Here is a 17061-nt window from a genome sequence, read left to right as displayed (position 1 = left end):
ATTGACTTACCTTGTGCCAATGGTGGTTGTGTGTACAATAGTTGAAGGCTACCTATGTAGGATGCACACAGTAGACCACCTATACATGACAATTTACAGGTGGTCGTGTGTGTGTGTGTGTGTGTGTGTGTGTGTGTGTGTGTGTGTGTGTGTGTGCCATCCATGTTTGCTGTGTGTGCAGGTGGAGAAGGGTGTCAGTCCATGAGTGCCTACACTTTCAGTGTGTGTGCTATATGTTCCCTCTTTGCCAAGGCATGGGCATACTGGGCATGCCTCCGTCTGCCTACTGGGGCTAGCAAAGGGTGTTCATGGTCTGAGTCCCTCTATGCCTGTGGGTCCCTTGGCAATGGTGGTGGGCTGTGAGGGCCTTCACCATTCTATCACTGCTGCAGCTGTTTCCGCAGGATCATATTGGGTAGCACGGCACATACTATGAAGATGTGGGCACACGTGCCTGGAGAGTACTGCAAGGCTCCACCAAATATGTCCAAGCAACAGAACCATGATTTCAGCATCCCAAACATGTGCTCTATGATGATTCTGGTTTCTGCGTGTGCCTCATTATGGTGTTCTTGCATGGCTGTGTGTGCATTTCTGATGGGAGTCATCATCCATGGTTCCAGTGCATAGCCAGCATCCCCCACCAGGTGGCCATATGGGATGTTCCCCCTGGCAAATACCTGATACACCTGTGAGGCATGCCAGATGTGGGAGTCGTGATAGCTTCCAGGGCTGCCAGCACACACATCCATGATAGTACAATGGGCATTGCACACAACCTGGCAGTTGATGGAGGGGTATCCCTTGCAGTTTATGTAGAACCTACTCTGCTCACCGGGTGGTGACTTAATGTGTATGTGTGTGCAGTCTATTGCACCCAGTACTACCAGGTAGTCTGCCACACGGTGGAAGAGACGCATATTGCTGGCCAACTCCTCCTGCGTTTGGGGGAAGTATATGTGCTCATTGGCATGTGGTAACATGGCATCCAGGAACTGGTGGAGTACCCTGGATGCTGATGCCTGTGAGATCCCCATGATATCCCCAGTTGGCCTTTGGAAGGTACCTGTGGCTAGTATTCTCAAGCTTACACATACCTTCGTGTCCACTGGGATGGGTTCCCCTCTGTTACTTCTGGCTCTGAGGTGTGGCTGGCACAGCTCAACAAGTTGCTGTATGATGTCCCTGTCCACCCTGTAATGCTCTACTATCTCCAGATCATGTAGCCCTTGGTAGGTTACCCTGGGTCTGAGCACTCTTCTTCTCCTCCGATGCCTGAGATGGTTGTCAGCATCATCCTCCACACCACCATCCGTCTCCAACACATGCTGATGAATCAAAGCTATGGCGGTCCCTAACATGTACATATTAAAAGTTCCCCGTCTGTATACACCAATGGTGCAGAGTGTCTGGGAATACACAAGTGTGTGTTCATAGGTTCATAGGTAGGTACTAGGCTATCGGCCCTGGGGCCTATACAAGCCCAGCCAAAAAGGTACCCTGGCTTTTGCCACCCAAGAAAATTATTTTCCTGAGCCACTGTCGAGCAGAGCCACAGAGGTGATCCATGGGGTGAATTTCCTATTTCCCATCCAATCATCAAGATTTTTCTTGAAGAGTGCTAATGAGGAGCTTTGTTTGATATAGATAGGTAGTTTATTCCAGAGTATGGGAAGTCTCTGGGACATGAATCTATCCCTCAGGCATGTTCTATTTATTGTGGTGACAAGGTTTAGGTCCCTAGAGTGTGTAGCTTGGAGGGATTGGGATTTCTTTAAGTGGAGCATGTCCAACAGCTCTGGATTTGACATAGCTTTGTATGTTAGGCAGAGATCACCTCTGAGTAGGCAATATGCGACAGAGTAAAGCTGGAGTTTTTTGAGACGGTCTGCGTAGGGCATCTGGTTGAGGCTGGTAATTGTCTTTGTGAGGTATTTCTGCGGCCTTTCCAGTTGCTGTAGATGTCTTGTGAGGTACATACCAAAAGGGGCGTTGTACTCTATAATGGGTCTAATGAGTGATGAGTAGAGGGGAACAATGACCTTTTTTTTTCTGAATGAAAAACCTTTTGTGATGAGGTGTGCCATGTAGAAGCATTTCCTGACTACTGTAGCGATGTGATTATCAAAGGAGAGACTACTGTCCACCTGTGTCCCAAGGTCTCTTATCACACTTTCAGTGTTAAGTATACTACTGCCTATGTTGTAGTTCATGGGTACAGAATTTTTACCAAAGGGGATGACAATGCACTTTTTGGCACTGAGCTTGAGGCCATGGCTTTGACACCAGGCATCTGTCTCAGTGAGGCCCTTTTGTAGGATGTCCACATCGTTAGGAGTTTCGATTATGGCTCCTAGTTTGCAGTCATCTGCGAACTTCATTAGCCAAAGACCTTCTGTGTTAGCCTGTACTTCAGGGAAGTAGATACCAAACAGGAGAGGACCCAGGACTGAACCCTGTGGTACTCCACTTGTCACTGGTCTGAAGTCGGATTTGGAGTCTGCTACTTTCACAGTGTGGGTTCTGTCAGTGAGCCAGCTGGCAACCCATCTTGTGACATAGGGATTTATACCTAGTTTAGTGAGTGTATCTATAATTCTGGAGTGGGGGATGGTGTCAAAAGCCTTGGCAAGATCTAGATAGGCTGTGTGAACCACCTTACCCTTGTCTACGGCTTTGGTGACTGCTTCAAAGAAGTCTATCAGGTTTAGGAGACATGATCTGCCTTTTACAAACCTGAACTGGGTGGGATCCAGAGTTTGGAGATTACCAATGTCTTTGTTTATAAGTTCCATGATGATACGTTCCATGGCCTTGCAGACCAGGCTTGTCAGGCTAATGGGGTGGTAGTTACCGGGGTCCGTGGTGGCTCCCCTCTTGTGGAGTGGGATAACTGTTGCTGTGCACCATTCAGCAGGCACAAAGCCTGAGGTGAGGCTATGATTGAACATGGTACTTAGGTGGGGTGCCAGTTCATTCTGTAGCTCATGTAGAACGCAGCCTGGGATGTTGTCTGGTCCCATGGATGCTGTGTTCTTGGCTTTGGAGAGTGTGGTTGGGCTTTCACACCTTATACTATTGTGCAATGGATGATGCTGGTGTAATTGGGTGTGTTTGTGCAATTCCATCTGTGGGGTATCTTAATTATTGGTTTTGCAGCAGGTACTACTATTGTGGGGCCTTTGGTGTTGACTTACACTTGGCTGCCATGATTCATCTATTGCCCTTTACTTCAATTTTTAACCCGATTCCCCTCCCATTGTCAGGCATGCATCCAGCTGCCGGCTTTCTCGTTTTGTACTTTAACAACCCAGGATTGTGTTGGGAAATGTGTTATGTAGCTGATCTACTGCAAGTTTGCCTTGTTCTGCTGTGACAGCTCTCTTTTCTTTGCTGTACGGCACCTCCCCTTTCCTGTTCTGCAGATAGCTGCTAGCAGCCTTGTTAGCTGTTGTCTATGGCCTACTGTGAGTTCCTAGGTGTTAATTACTCATTTGTACTCCAATTACCATGCTGCAGCATTTCCTTATTGTCTTTCCATATCCTTCCTGTTTCAGCTGTGGTGCGTGCCGCACACAGCCATTTATTGGGTTTTGTGCACGTTTTCATCCATATTCACATGAAGTTTTGGTTGCCTTGTGTACTCTCAGCTAAGCAAAGCTTTGGCTACTTCCACACCTCTATCCTGCGGCTTTGCTTAGCAACAGGCAACCCGGATTAGCAATGATCCAATGTGCTTACAGCTACGGTGGTGCACCCCTCTCTTGATGTCATGTTTACCTCCAGGCCACTCCTCAGTGTTGTACCGCTACGCTGTGTGGTACATCCTTATGCCAGCTGGGCATTTGCGATTCAGTATTACTTGACTCATTTGCATGGCATTGACTACTAATTCCTAGTTACCGCACAGAACACTGTCACAACCATTAGCAACTCTTGCGCCATGCTTGTGGTGTAGCATGCGTGCCATTGACTATTATGGGGATATCATGAATTGTGTTAGATTGCAGTTTTATTACATCTAAATATATGTTCCTTGTGATCCCGTTTGCACACAGGTGCACTGCGGTTTTACTTTGCGTTAGTGTGGCCATGACATTAAATGTTATTTTTTATGTGTTGTGCATGTTTTTTTTATGCCATTGGCTATATATTTAGCCATTGGCATATATTAACATTATAATATGTAAGTTTGGTCTGCTTTCATGGCTCCGATTTTATGTTTGACAAAATGTAAACCATTTTTTTTTGGTTTACATTTCTTCATACTTAGGCTACACCTGCATCACTTCATGAATTGCTATATACCTTCATTTGCATGATACACTGCTGTGCATGGGGTAATTAGCATACATGCACCGGGAGCTGCGCCGCTCTGACGTATGCTGGTAATGCACGTGGAAACAGCTCGTACCTGAATCGCTTGGTGGCTATATTTGGAGCTAGATTCCCAATGCTACTCCGGCACCTGGCATAAGCTTCATGAATCCCGGGGTATGAGTTTCAGTGCATTTTCAAGGAATTGTGAGCTTCAGTACATTTTCAAAGAATTGTGAGTTTCAAGGGAAGAAAAGTTTACTGCTGCTCATACTAAGTCTTTTTTCAATGAGCAACTGTTTTGTTTAGGAAATCATCATTGTTTGTGCGAGAGAATTTGAAAGCATTGCCTATAGCAAAAGAAGTAGCATAAATGCATTGATGCAGAAGACTGTGGATTCTACTCCCCTACCATGTAGATGGATTACTGATACTGGAAGCAATATCTTTCAGCTTCTCCAGTTAGGGGTTGCCACAGCAGATCACCAGTCTGCAGATTGATTGGCAGTGGAGTTTTTACAGTGTTGATTTGCAAACCCAGCACCCAACCTTCACAGAAGACACCCCAACCTTCACAGAAGGGATTACTGATTCTGTGTTGTAATTTAAGTGGGGGGTGTAGTCCTTAGTGTGCTCTCCTTTGGATGAGATGCCTAGTAACTATGAACTACTGGTTGTCAGTTAGCCATCCATTCCCTATTGCAATATCACCAGCTTACCGATTTATTTTTTAATGTAAAACAGATAATTAATTCTTCAAAAGCAGCAGGTACTGAATTTGTAGATGAAACACTGAAATATAAAATTGTTTGTTAGTAGCAACCTCTTTATTAGATACAGATATCTTTACTGTGGAATTATTCAGGTGACTTTTTCTTCTGCAGATATTGTGCATATTGACCAATATTAGTGGACTGTAATGACAGAAGTTTGAGTGCTATATTATGGTTGAAGTGTTCTGAAATGGGCAGTTTTGTTGTTATTGGTTCATTAGTTTTGTTTCATTGCTTACTGGAAAAATGTTCCAAACTACAAATTTAAAACACGATCTAACAAGTGCTGCTGTATTATACAAGGAATGTAAAACAGTCAGGAAGGTGAATCAAATAACACATGCATGGATGCATGGTCCAAAAATATGTGCAAGGGGCCTATGATTTGAAAACAGCCCAAAGGTAAACTTAATCCTCCACTGGCCAGATGCTTTTACTTTGAATGAGGGTTTAAATGCTGTTTCAGTGAATGTGAGTGTCAAGGGCAAAGAAGTCTATTGTTAATGCTAAATATGTTTTCATTGTGAGACTGTATTGTTTTGTTTAGCAAATGTCTATCAGTGTTTGAGATATAAATTTTGAAATAAAAGTTTTAAATTAAATCCAGATATATGTAATCATTGTAGAAGTAAAGAAGAAAATATAGTGCACACTGATAAGTTTGAACAGTGTTATGGTAACTGGGGGAAAAATAGCCAAGTATTGGGACACTGGAATGATTGCAGGGGAGGGACTGCTGCATGAGGTTGGGGGGCTCTGACCAATTACCCTGCCTGGGGCCCCATTTGACCATGAGCTGGCTCTGCTCTATATCCTAGTTAATTGATTATTATTTAGCTATTTACATACTTTCCCCTTTTATTGTTTTCTGTATATACTGAAAAAAGGGTTCACACAAAACAAACCAGTAGTACTCTTGGCCCTTTATCTGTCCTTACTACAAATTATCTTTCGAAGCTCATCTTAGTCTCATCTGCACATACTAGTGAACACTAGAACACTAAAGTGGAAGTCCCTGTCCTTAGGCTGCCAAGGCTTGACTTATCCTCTCCTTCATATCTTAGTATCTGATTAGTACAGTCCATAACCAAAATAGATGTTCAGCCTGCTTGCTTCCCTTCTGTTGCCAGCCTCATAGCACCTAGTATCCCCAGGCAGTGTAGTAACTGCCTGATGCTCATAGATAATAAACTGTTACTCAGTACAGAAATTCTGATTTTCTGATATGTAGATATTTAACAAATATGAAGGCCTCATTCTCAAAAAAAAAAAAAAAAAAAAAAAACATGAGTTGTGAGAAACACACAACTGTAACACCAATCTACACCAAAATGTCTTACACTAAGGCAGTAAAAAAGTCATTACAACCCCGACAGACCCATGAATAGGTCCTGCACCAAATAAACTTCAGGCACACTTTCAACAAACAGGCAACCAAAGTTAATTATCACAGATCCAGTACCTCAAACAACTCCACAAATAGAAGTGTTTTAGTGACTGGTGGCTCTATAGTCAGCCACACTGATTCTGCTCCAACTACGCTAGACAAAGACAGGGTAACAGTGAGTTGTCTTTCATGTGCTAGTATCTCTGATATCACAAGGGCTCATAAGACACTTTCATTTAACAAATATGGCTATAACATATTGGTGGCCCACTTGAAGGTGAATCACTTAAGATGCAAAATCCTGAGGGATATGCAGATATATGTTAAAAATCTCCACAAATGCAGGCAAGACAATGGCCCTGAGTGGAATCCTTCCTTCTCCATGAATGTTGCCTGTGTACAAATAGAAGATAATTTATTTCAACAATTGGTTAAATAGTGGGGGTCATTCCAGGGGGATCCAGTATGTGTTAGCATGGTATGAGATGTTCAACAATCCTACTTGCTTTGCAAACAATGGCCTGTACCTGTCATTCTAAGGCTTCTCACCTGAAAATCATGTAAGGTTCTTAAATGTACTTGATGATCTCTATAAACAAGAACGCTGTTATTTTGGAAAGCTTTAACTACCCCTCAATAAATATACCTACAATGTAGGATATTTCCAAAGGTTCTTAGACGTCATAAACAAAAACTCCTTGGATCACCTTTTAAGAAACTGACTAGAGAACATAATATTCCTGACTTCATTATTGCAAATTTAACTTCTTTGTGTACTATTCCCCTGGTATCTCTTTTTCCTGATTAAGTCAGATCATAAACTATTTACCGTCACCTTCCAAATCCTTAAATCCACTAAAACCAATATATCAGAATTCAATGATTTCAAACATACTAATCTTATCAGATTCTATGATGAAGTGTCAAGATTCACTTATAGCAGAATCACCCCAGATGTTGCTACGGCAGTTAGTTTCACAAAGGAATTTGCTGCCACTCCTTTAGTTATGCTAGGAAAATAAGAAATAATACCCAGCAGTGCTCTAAAACTTATTCATAATGGCACCACCAACTCTGGCCCAGTAGGCATTGCCAATATAATTGCAAACAAATTCAGTGCACATTCTTCTTCAGAAATGATTATCCAAAACCCACTTGTCCCCCCCCCATCATCTCTAAAGAACAAGCACTGAAGGAAAGAATAAAAAACCTCCTGTATGGAACTTGACTGTATACCTGGCTAACTAATAAACTAATAAACAGTTTATTATGTAATAATAATAACTAATAAACAGTACCAAAACAGTCCTGGCAGAACCACTCCTTAAACCTTTTAAACTGAGTTTAGCCATTGGCTTTGTCCCTGAGGTTTGGTGTACAGCAGTAGCGATGCCACTCCACAAGGATGGCCCCACCACTGACCCCTAAAATTGTAGGCTCATCAGCCTGATAAGTGTTATTTGCAAAGCCATGGAACATATTACAACTAACCTGATAAACAATGATATTGAAAATATCATAAGGCTAGACCCACAGCAAACTGGATCTGTGAAGAGTAGATCCTGTCTAATGAATCTGGTTAACTTCTTTGGAAGAGTAACACAAGCTGTTGACAGTGGTCATGTTGTCCATATAACATATCTTAACCTGGATCAGGCATTTGACACCATTCTCTGGTTAATAAGCTTAATGCATTACAAATACATCCTGATGTAGTAAGATGGATAGCAAATTGACTAAAAGACAGAACACAAATGGCGCGGGTAGCAGGTTGAGTATGAAGGTGGCCATTGGTTTCCTATAGGGCTTAGTGCTGGGACCACTTTTGTTTGGCATTCATTTTTCTAATCTCCAGACCATGAATCAAGACTTTTGCTTAATCAAGTCTGTAGATAAATGCAAACTGGGAGTTATTGTCAAGTCCCCTCTTTGATGTAATCTCAGACCTGCCTTGATGGGGCTGCTGCATATCCGCAAGTCAAGCTCCACTTGAGTAACCCATAGGACCTCAACCTAGTCTGTGACATCAATAGGACTTGTTGGTGGGACAGATTTGTGTCCCAGAGTCTCCCCAATCTGTGGAATAGACTCCCTCTCCATGTCAAGCAGAGTACCTCATTATCCCTTTTTAAGCACAACCTGGATAACTGGATGGGAAACAGAAAATACACCCCTGGGATTCCACCTATGTCCCTGCTGGACAGGGGCTTTGGGTGCTGATTTGTCTAAATATGGGCTAAACCCTTGGCTAGGCTTATAAGGGCCTCAGGGCCAATAACCTAGTAACTTCCTATGTTCCTATAATCCTATGCCAAAGTCTTTCAGCATGAGCTTACACTCAGAAATGCTTGATGTACTAAAACTGGGTTCAAATTAAATGCTATAAAGTGTGATATTGTCATATTTGCTAAACAATCTGTCCCCAAGCATGCAATATAGAGACTGTCCAACTTCAAAATTAAAATGCTGTAAAAGACCTTGGAAATTGGGCTGATAATTCCCTTTCCTTTTATCATCATGTAACAACAGTAGTCAGAAAGTCCTTCTATGTAATGCAACTAATTGCCAAAGAAATGTCATCCATGTCTAAAGATGTCATTCCTTTTATTCAGCATTGATTAGGCCAGTTATTGTATATAGCACCCCTTTTGGGATGTACCTCACTGGACATGTTAAACTAGAAAGACCCCAGAGGTCCCTAACTAAGAAGATCACACTGGCTTAAAAAGCCTAAACTACCAGAAAAGACTGGAATCACTGTCTCTTTTTTCAGTACCTTACAGACTTCTGAGGGGACCTTGCCTTTTGTAATATTAGAGACACAGTTGTCCTTGATCTCTTGTTTCTCCACAAATCAAATAGTCCACAGATACTAGAACCAGAGATCTAAATTTTCACCAGCAAGTACGTAAGACATAGTGGAGAGACAGAATCATTACACAGCACCTTCCCCACCTCCAGAATAGACTCCTACTGCAAATCAAGCAGTGTGATACATTATCTTCCTTCAGACAGGAACTGAATGATCAGATGGGTATTCACAAATTCACCCCTGGCTTGACTGGTCTAGCCCTACTTGAAAAAGGAGGTACAGTCTAAGGGTGTGTAGGTGAAAAATTATATGGTGCTAGTCACTCAGCTGGGTCGCTATTGAAAAAATATTTAGCTCTCTGCTTACTGCTTCTTACTGCTTGCTCTTGCTGTGGGATTTGAAGTCTTCTTAAGACACTCAGTCTTGCTGGCTGGATTCTGCTAAAATTCAAAGTCTGGTTATATTTGCATTCACAGTCTGTCACATACAGAAACTTGCAGAATATATACTGATGAGAGAATATACTTTGCAGCACCTGTCTTTAAGAGCAGTAACCAATAACTTTTATAATAAACCAAACTGGACAAACGTTGCAGCTTAAAAGTACTGTTCCAACTTTACTTCTCATATAGTACAGATGATGTGAGAGATATACCATTTACCTCAGGATTTGTGTCCCTACCATACCTCTAACATAACTAGATTTAATACAGACTTTTTATACATATTTTAGTTAAACACACACCCTCTTGGTTTTGGAAAGATACTGCCTTGATGACGCAAATGCTAACACATCTGTTCTTGTCCAAATGATGATAAGTAAACTGTCTTCAAGAAAATGCCTTGTGGATTCTGTAAATGCTGATAAGTAAACTGTCTTCAAGAAAACACCTTGTGAATTAACTTTCTTAGAAAAACATAGTTTAAACTTTCTTAGAAAAACATGTCTTGTTGTCCAGTGAAAGCAGATTACACTCTTGTCATGTCTGTAAGAAGTAAGTTTTCTTGATGTGTGTGTAATACACTCAAAAGTAAGTTCCTTATTTTTTTAAGTCACAGTCATTTAGTATGGTTGCTGATCACATATTACTAAACTCTGTTTCTGCATTTAAGCAAGCTTTTTCTTTCAGCATATTTACAACAGAATTCATTTCAACCTTAAATTCATAATATCTAACAGTAGGAGCAAGGGATAAATGGTCACAGGACTCATTGTCTTGCATTTCCTATCATTTCAATGATACCTGGATAAGGAACAGCTTCAAGGTGCAATCTAAAAACATCTGCTCCAATGAGCAGGACTGATGAATTGTGTAGATGCATAGCCAGGACCACCATAATTCATGAGTACATGTACACAATAGAACAAGGCCTTGTGCACATTCTTGCCCCACTATGTGCACAAAGTATGCCATTTCCACAATGCCTATGCAAAGCACCCCACCCCAATACTGCAAGCAGTTCTTAAGAAGTGCATTATCTACATACAAGGTTGTCTCAGATGAGTCAGTTATTCAGGTCAAGCTGCATACAAAGAGATGCTATACCATTTGTCAGCACAATGATCTTCCTGTTCTGCTAATATGTTGAGCTGAGAGACAGAGCAGTACTAATGTTAAAAAGAAAACATGATTTAATCTGCTGCAATAGAATGCCCTGTGGTGCAGACAAACCTGCTACCCTAACTATTTGTACACAGTGATGCTGCTTATCTCTGACCAATGGGAGCTTGCACAACACCAAATCCCTCATTGCCATGTTATAAGAATGAGTCTAGCTCCACTGTCATGCTTAATGAGTGCAAAATCTTTATGAATCTCTTCTTGGAATGACAGCAAAACACACCCAATATGACATTCAGCTTTGGTAGGTATAATGTACTTTACCAAGCAGGTAAACTTAGCTAATTAGAAAGATACAGTGTACCTGGCTAAACTGATTTTCCCTGCCATGCTGTGTACTGCTGCCAAGCTATACTGTACATAATGGTGTACTATGTATTGCTGTGTGCAGTTCAACAAAATGGGATGCCTGTGGTATGGCAGCATGGACCACTGTGATCCGTGGCAATATGCCTCTTAGAGTTGACCCTGTTGTTTGGTATTTGAGAACTTATTTGGACAGTGACCTAACCTTTGATCAACATGTGTCTATTGTTGTAGGAAGATCCTTCTATACTGCACAGCTTTTAAACAAAAGGATTGTGTCTAGATCCAGGGATGTCATTGTCCTCACATAAGGCTTGTCATTGAATATAATCTTCCCTTTGGCATGTATCTGTCCAGACACATGTAACAACTACAATGCCCAGAGTGATAACTTACTAAAAGGATACAAGGCGTAAACAACATGTCCTACATGGACAGACTCAAAGCCCTGTTACTATAATCGGTATCCTGCAGACTGCTAGGAGGTGACCTGTGTCTGGCATAAAAGACATACTCCAACTCTTTACTGATGGATTTACTGCACATTAGTAAGTTAAATGGCATCAGAAATACTTGGTCTAGGCATCTAGACCTCTTCTACAACATCAGTAGAACAATTTGGAGGGACAGGTATATCTCATAAAGGATACAACTACTATAGATAGACACCCTGCCACATAAAACAAAGTTCATCCCTGCCCATATTCAACTGCAACTTAAATTTCTGGATGGGAAACAAAACATTTACCTCATGATTGCCTCTTGTACTATTACTACTAATGGAAAAATGCATCTCCGAAATGCATTAACCCATGCATGAGTCACCTCAAATTATCTATGGTATGATCCCAGTTATTCTCAATGGGGCAATATATAATTATTGACCATGGGATGGGTAAGGACAGTCTATAAAAAAAATGGGATAAATTATTTTGAGCACACAAAGGAAAATTGGCTAGGTTTAAAATGGCCCACAAGGGCAGCTAGCCTAGTACTTATCTATGAACCTACAGTATGTCTATGAATCCTGGTAGTCCACTGTAAATACTGTACACAGTGCATCCATGGTACATACTGCACACAGTGCATCCACTGTACATAATGCACATAGTGTTTCCATGGTACATACTGTACATGGTGCATCCACAGTATGAATTGTATATAGTGAATCCATGGTACATATTGTACATAGTGTATCCATGGTACATACTGTACACAGTGTATCCATGGTACATACTGTACATAGTGTATTCATGGTACATACTGTAAACAGGGCATCCACAGTACAAACTGTACACAGTGCATCCATAGTATGCACTATACAGAGTGCATCCATGGTACATACAGTACACAGTGCATCCATGGTGCATACTGTACACAGTGTATCCATAATATGTACTGTACACAATGCATTCACGGTACATACTTTATACAGTGCATCCACGGTACATACTGTACAATGTGCATATGCTTGTCGTGCATCAGAGCATTATGTATATGAATAGCAGGACCCAAGCACAGGGGAATACTGTGTTGCTGTTTCACAGAAAAAGACTGGATGTGAAGAAATATAGCAGTTGTTTATTACCTTTAGATTTATTTGAACTATTACATTTCCTTTTTAAAATATAATCTTCCCATGTGGATAGAAATTATACTGTATTTTGGCAAGCACAGCTCTACCCATTAATAATGATTTTTTTTTTACCCACACAAGTGTGAGAAGTACAGCAGAAAGGTACAGTCAACTAAAGCTGCAAAAGAGAACAATTCAGTCAAAGGAGATTGAAGAAACTGCTGGCCTGTTTCAGTACAGTCTAGGATACGACTATCATGCTGTGAAAGGGTAAAAGTCAAGCTATTTTATTTGGGTCCCCTTCGAATGGTCGACATTTCACAATGTCGACATTCATATGGCCGAGACCATATGATCGACATTTGAAATGTCAACCATAGGGAACTGGCATCTCCCTACAGTGTGGAATGGAAAGATTTCTACCTCCACACTGTAGTGCGATCTCGGAGTTGGTATATTTAAGTTCTGGGGAGTGGGGGGGGCAGACCCCCCTATGGGGGGGGTGCAGGGGGGGCAAAGCATTAAGGTAAGTTTGTTTTTGTTTTTTATGTTCTACTTGTATGGTCGACATTTCAAATGTTGATCATATGGTCTCGGCAATATGAATTTCGACATTGTGAAATGTCGACCATATCAAGTAGACCCATTTTATTCACACAATTATAATTTAGAAGACAGTCCAGCCAAATTAGACACTGTATCATGTGACTTTCTATCACAGGACCTTTTCATCTGTAATTACAGAATTTCTAATAGACGAAGACTAAGCTCACTGAGTTGACATCGCTAGGAACGCAACCCAAAGCAAACTTTTAAAGTATTTTTGTAGGGGCTAATGTCCCCTCCATCATTTACCGACAACTTCTCAACTGCATTAAGACACTTAGAATTGCAATGGTACTGATCTGAATTTTGTGAGTTGAGTCCTTGACTGAGCTGGGTCTTGAGGAGCCTAAAATGTCACTTTCAAAATAATATAGCATTGCTTGTATTACTGTAGGTACTCAGTTTGTCTCATAGTAGCCACAAACAGATTAATACTTAATGCGAATTTCTGGCTTAATCTTAAAAACTTAGAACAGTGGCCCACTCCAGTGGTGTAGAAGGATAAAACCTTGAGTACAGCCCAGCTGACCAGGGTTTGATTAGTGGCTTGGGTGACTGATGAGCAGCAGGGGGGGGATGGGCATGTCTGTTGATAACATTCCCATATGGAAGGCATGGTCCAAAGACAGGGGTTGCCCTTGGATGTAATTGATGAGCATGAGAGACAAGGTAGGGAGTGGGTAGAGCATATAATAATAATAATAATAATAATAATAATAATAATAATAATAATAATAATGGTAACAGTGGGGGCATGGCTGGTTAGATTATGTCCCAATTATGTCCCAAGGGGGACAAAAAAACCTTAGAGAATTGTTTATATTGTATCAACTGAACATGTGCATTACTAATGGTTCTACCAAAGAATATATGACTGGAATACTTAGGGGTGTACTTACATAACATGGCTGCATAAACTTTGTGTATGCTTGACTAAACAAGAAATATGTGGCAGAAAACATTCATAGTTCAAACAAAACAAGTCTTATAACCATAACAAGTAAGAACTGTAACAACTTTCTAAAATGTACATCGGAGTCACTTTTAAACATCCCTATAAAATGTTTTACAAGTAATGAATTACAATGTATTTGCTCTCTCATGCCACAAGTCATGGCAATGGCATCCTTATTTTTTAAATTCTGCATGATAATAGCTGTGTTGTTTTGTTAGGCTGGGTTGACCCTCTAACTTCCCTGAAGACAGAACATTTAAGTTAATCAACTAGGAAATGGAGCTTCACTGGATCAAGGACTAAGGGTTTCCATCCACAGATGTGGTTGATGAAGATTCCCAAATCATGTGCAAAGTTAACAAACAATGCCATTATATGTATGTCATATGACTTCCTGCACACACCACTTTGGATGTCTCTCATGTATCCCTCCTTTCTTCTTTGTAGTGATGTTTGTTGCAAGGCCCCAGGCTTGTACCGGGGGACGCATGAGCAGTAGACACATGTCTCCCACTAGAATATGAAAGCAGGTGTTTTGCTACTTTACCCCATCCTAATCCCATCCCAGCCTTTGAAGTATTGATGTGAACATGTTACTGAACTTATGCTGCTGGAGTAAAGAGAGAGAAAAATTACCTGTGCACTAATGGGTCTCAACCTAAGCTTCTAAGAAACAACTGTAAGGCTTAGTTTCTGCTTACTAGATCTTAAGGATATGGCATTAAGCTGTGATTATTTTCTCTTTTTCAGGAACATGCCTTTACATTTCATGGGGTTTTCAGCCTAGATAATGATCAGGTAAGCACCACTAACTATGCAGAGAACAGGTATTTTTAGTCAAAACAAACATATGCTTGTCATAATCTTCACTAACTCCAGCTATTTGCTATATTATGGCTCAAAAGATTTACCAAATATACATGGCATTCCTTGCTCAAATAGCATTTGTTTGGAGTATCACAGCTTACATATAGTATATATGTTTTAAACTTGTGTCTGAAATGTAATTTAACTACAAATTTCATGTATCACGCTTACTGTTTTTACTAGGACTCAACTGTTATTTGACTGTTTTGTGCAATACTTCAGTGAGAAAAGCATTACCATAATTTCACGCAAATAAAGTACATAATTGTTTCATCTGTCTGCTTAGTAAACAACAGGTTTTTATTACACACTTTTATTACTGCTAGTGAAAAGTCTTGATTTGGGAATGAAGTAGTGAACTACATGGATAGAAATCATAGCTACCAGTTTGCTAAATTCTGAAATAAATGAGGTCAGTGCTTTTAAATATTGAAAATTGTTAAATGACTTGTTATGAATTTTTGGCATATATACAAGCTTGATGCAGTAGGGCAAAAAAAAACCTAATAATGTGCGCGCGCACACACACACACACACACACACACACACACACACACACACACACACACACACACACACAGAAAAATGGATTACTGTAGTGCACAGGCTTTGAAGTCAATGAAATGAAGCTCAAGAAGATGTTTTATAATTGGAGAGGCATTATTAAATAAAAAGTTGAGTAAGTACATTGCAATATGAAGATTAGGAAATCGTATATATTACTTTCTTAAGAATTAGAAATGCTGTGAAGTGGGTTATATTTATAAAGGCCACCACTGGATGAAATAACAGTCTGCCTACCTACCTACACAGTACCAAAAACAGTTATGTGTTGGACAGTTTGACCCCATGCCCTTAACAGTGGGGCTCCACTAAACTCAGTGGCTGCTGGTGACTTTAAATTAAAGGAGGGCTGCAGGAGACAGCTGAATGGGTGGGGCCAATGGGAAAGGGTGTGGCCAATGAGAAAGGGGTGGAGCTATGCTCAAAACCACAACAACTGGAACTTTAATTAAATATGCTGCCCTGGGTGCCAAACAGTCATTACCAGAGTCCAATCAAGACAAAATGAAGTGTAGAAGAAAAAATATTTCAATGCATTGGCTACATGACAACTTACTTAATATCCAGATGGAAACATAGGTTGTGAGGCATGAAAAAATCAATTGCTTTTTAAATACATTACTGGAATGCCAGTCAAAATCAAGTATAAAAAAAACAAGCAGCACTCAACTCAAACCACTACTCCTTGCACTGCAGTTCTAATTATAATTTATATTCAGCTTTATAAAATTACCAAGTAACATGCTGAAAGTAGCAATCTCTGTGATACCCCCACTTGTAAAAATGTTTCTTATCCAAAAAAACCTGCCTGACACAACTATCTACTTGTTTCATGCGGAAGACATGATCAAAGTAAAAAACGAACAGCAAACAAGAAACAAGCTCAAGATAAATTGCTTAAATGATTCCTGCATAAGTTATGGACCACACATGATAGATTGGCATTCTGTTTAGTTTACGGGTAAAGCCTGCAAAGATGACTGCAAGTCTCCAACAAAAGATGACTGCAAGTCTCCAACAAATGTAATGAGCTTCTGAAAATACTGTAATCCTGTCCTTTATTACAAATACTGTCATATGCATTTCAATACCCAAGGCTTATACATTATCTAGTTATGTAAATATTCTCTGCATGGCAACAATGAAAAGGCTTTCAATGCTGGTAATTCTTTAACAGTATGCTTATTAAAGCTTATTTGCATCTTACAATCTCCGACAAGCTTACCTGATGGTCATTAAATCATTGCTACTTAAACAGAGCAACAGGGCACTGTGA

General features: G+C 40.5%; 1 protein-coding gene across 1 annotated transcript in view; it reads left to right on the top strand.

Annotated features, from left to right (window-relative positions):
- LOC122799750 (kinesin-II 85 kDa subunit-like) overlaps nucleotides 1–17061 on the top strand; it is an 888373-nt gene that overhangs the window by 174397 nt on the left and 696915 nt on the right. Inside the window, exon 4 of the mRNA XM_044069019.1 lies at nucleotides 15105–15152. Within this exon, the coding sequence (XP_043924954.1) occupies nucleotides 15105–15152 (48 nt within the window). The remainder of the gene's footprint in view (nucleotides 1–15104; nucleotides 15153–17061) is intronic.

This window comes from Protopterus annectens, chromosome 4.part0 (genome assembly GCF_019279795.1).
Source record: "Protopterus annectens isolate FY-2018-M chromosome 4.part0, PAN1.0, whole genome shotgun sequence".
In the NCBI taxonomy this organism is placed as follows: Eukaryota; Metazoa; Chordata; order Ceratodontiformes; family Protopteridae; genus Protopterus; species Protopterus annectens.
The sequence above is the reverse complement of the archived record's forward strand: the minus strand, read 5'-3'. Positions and strand labels throughout refer to the sequence as shown.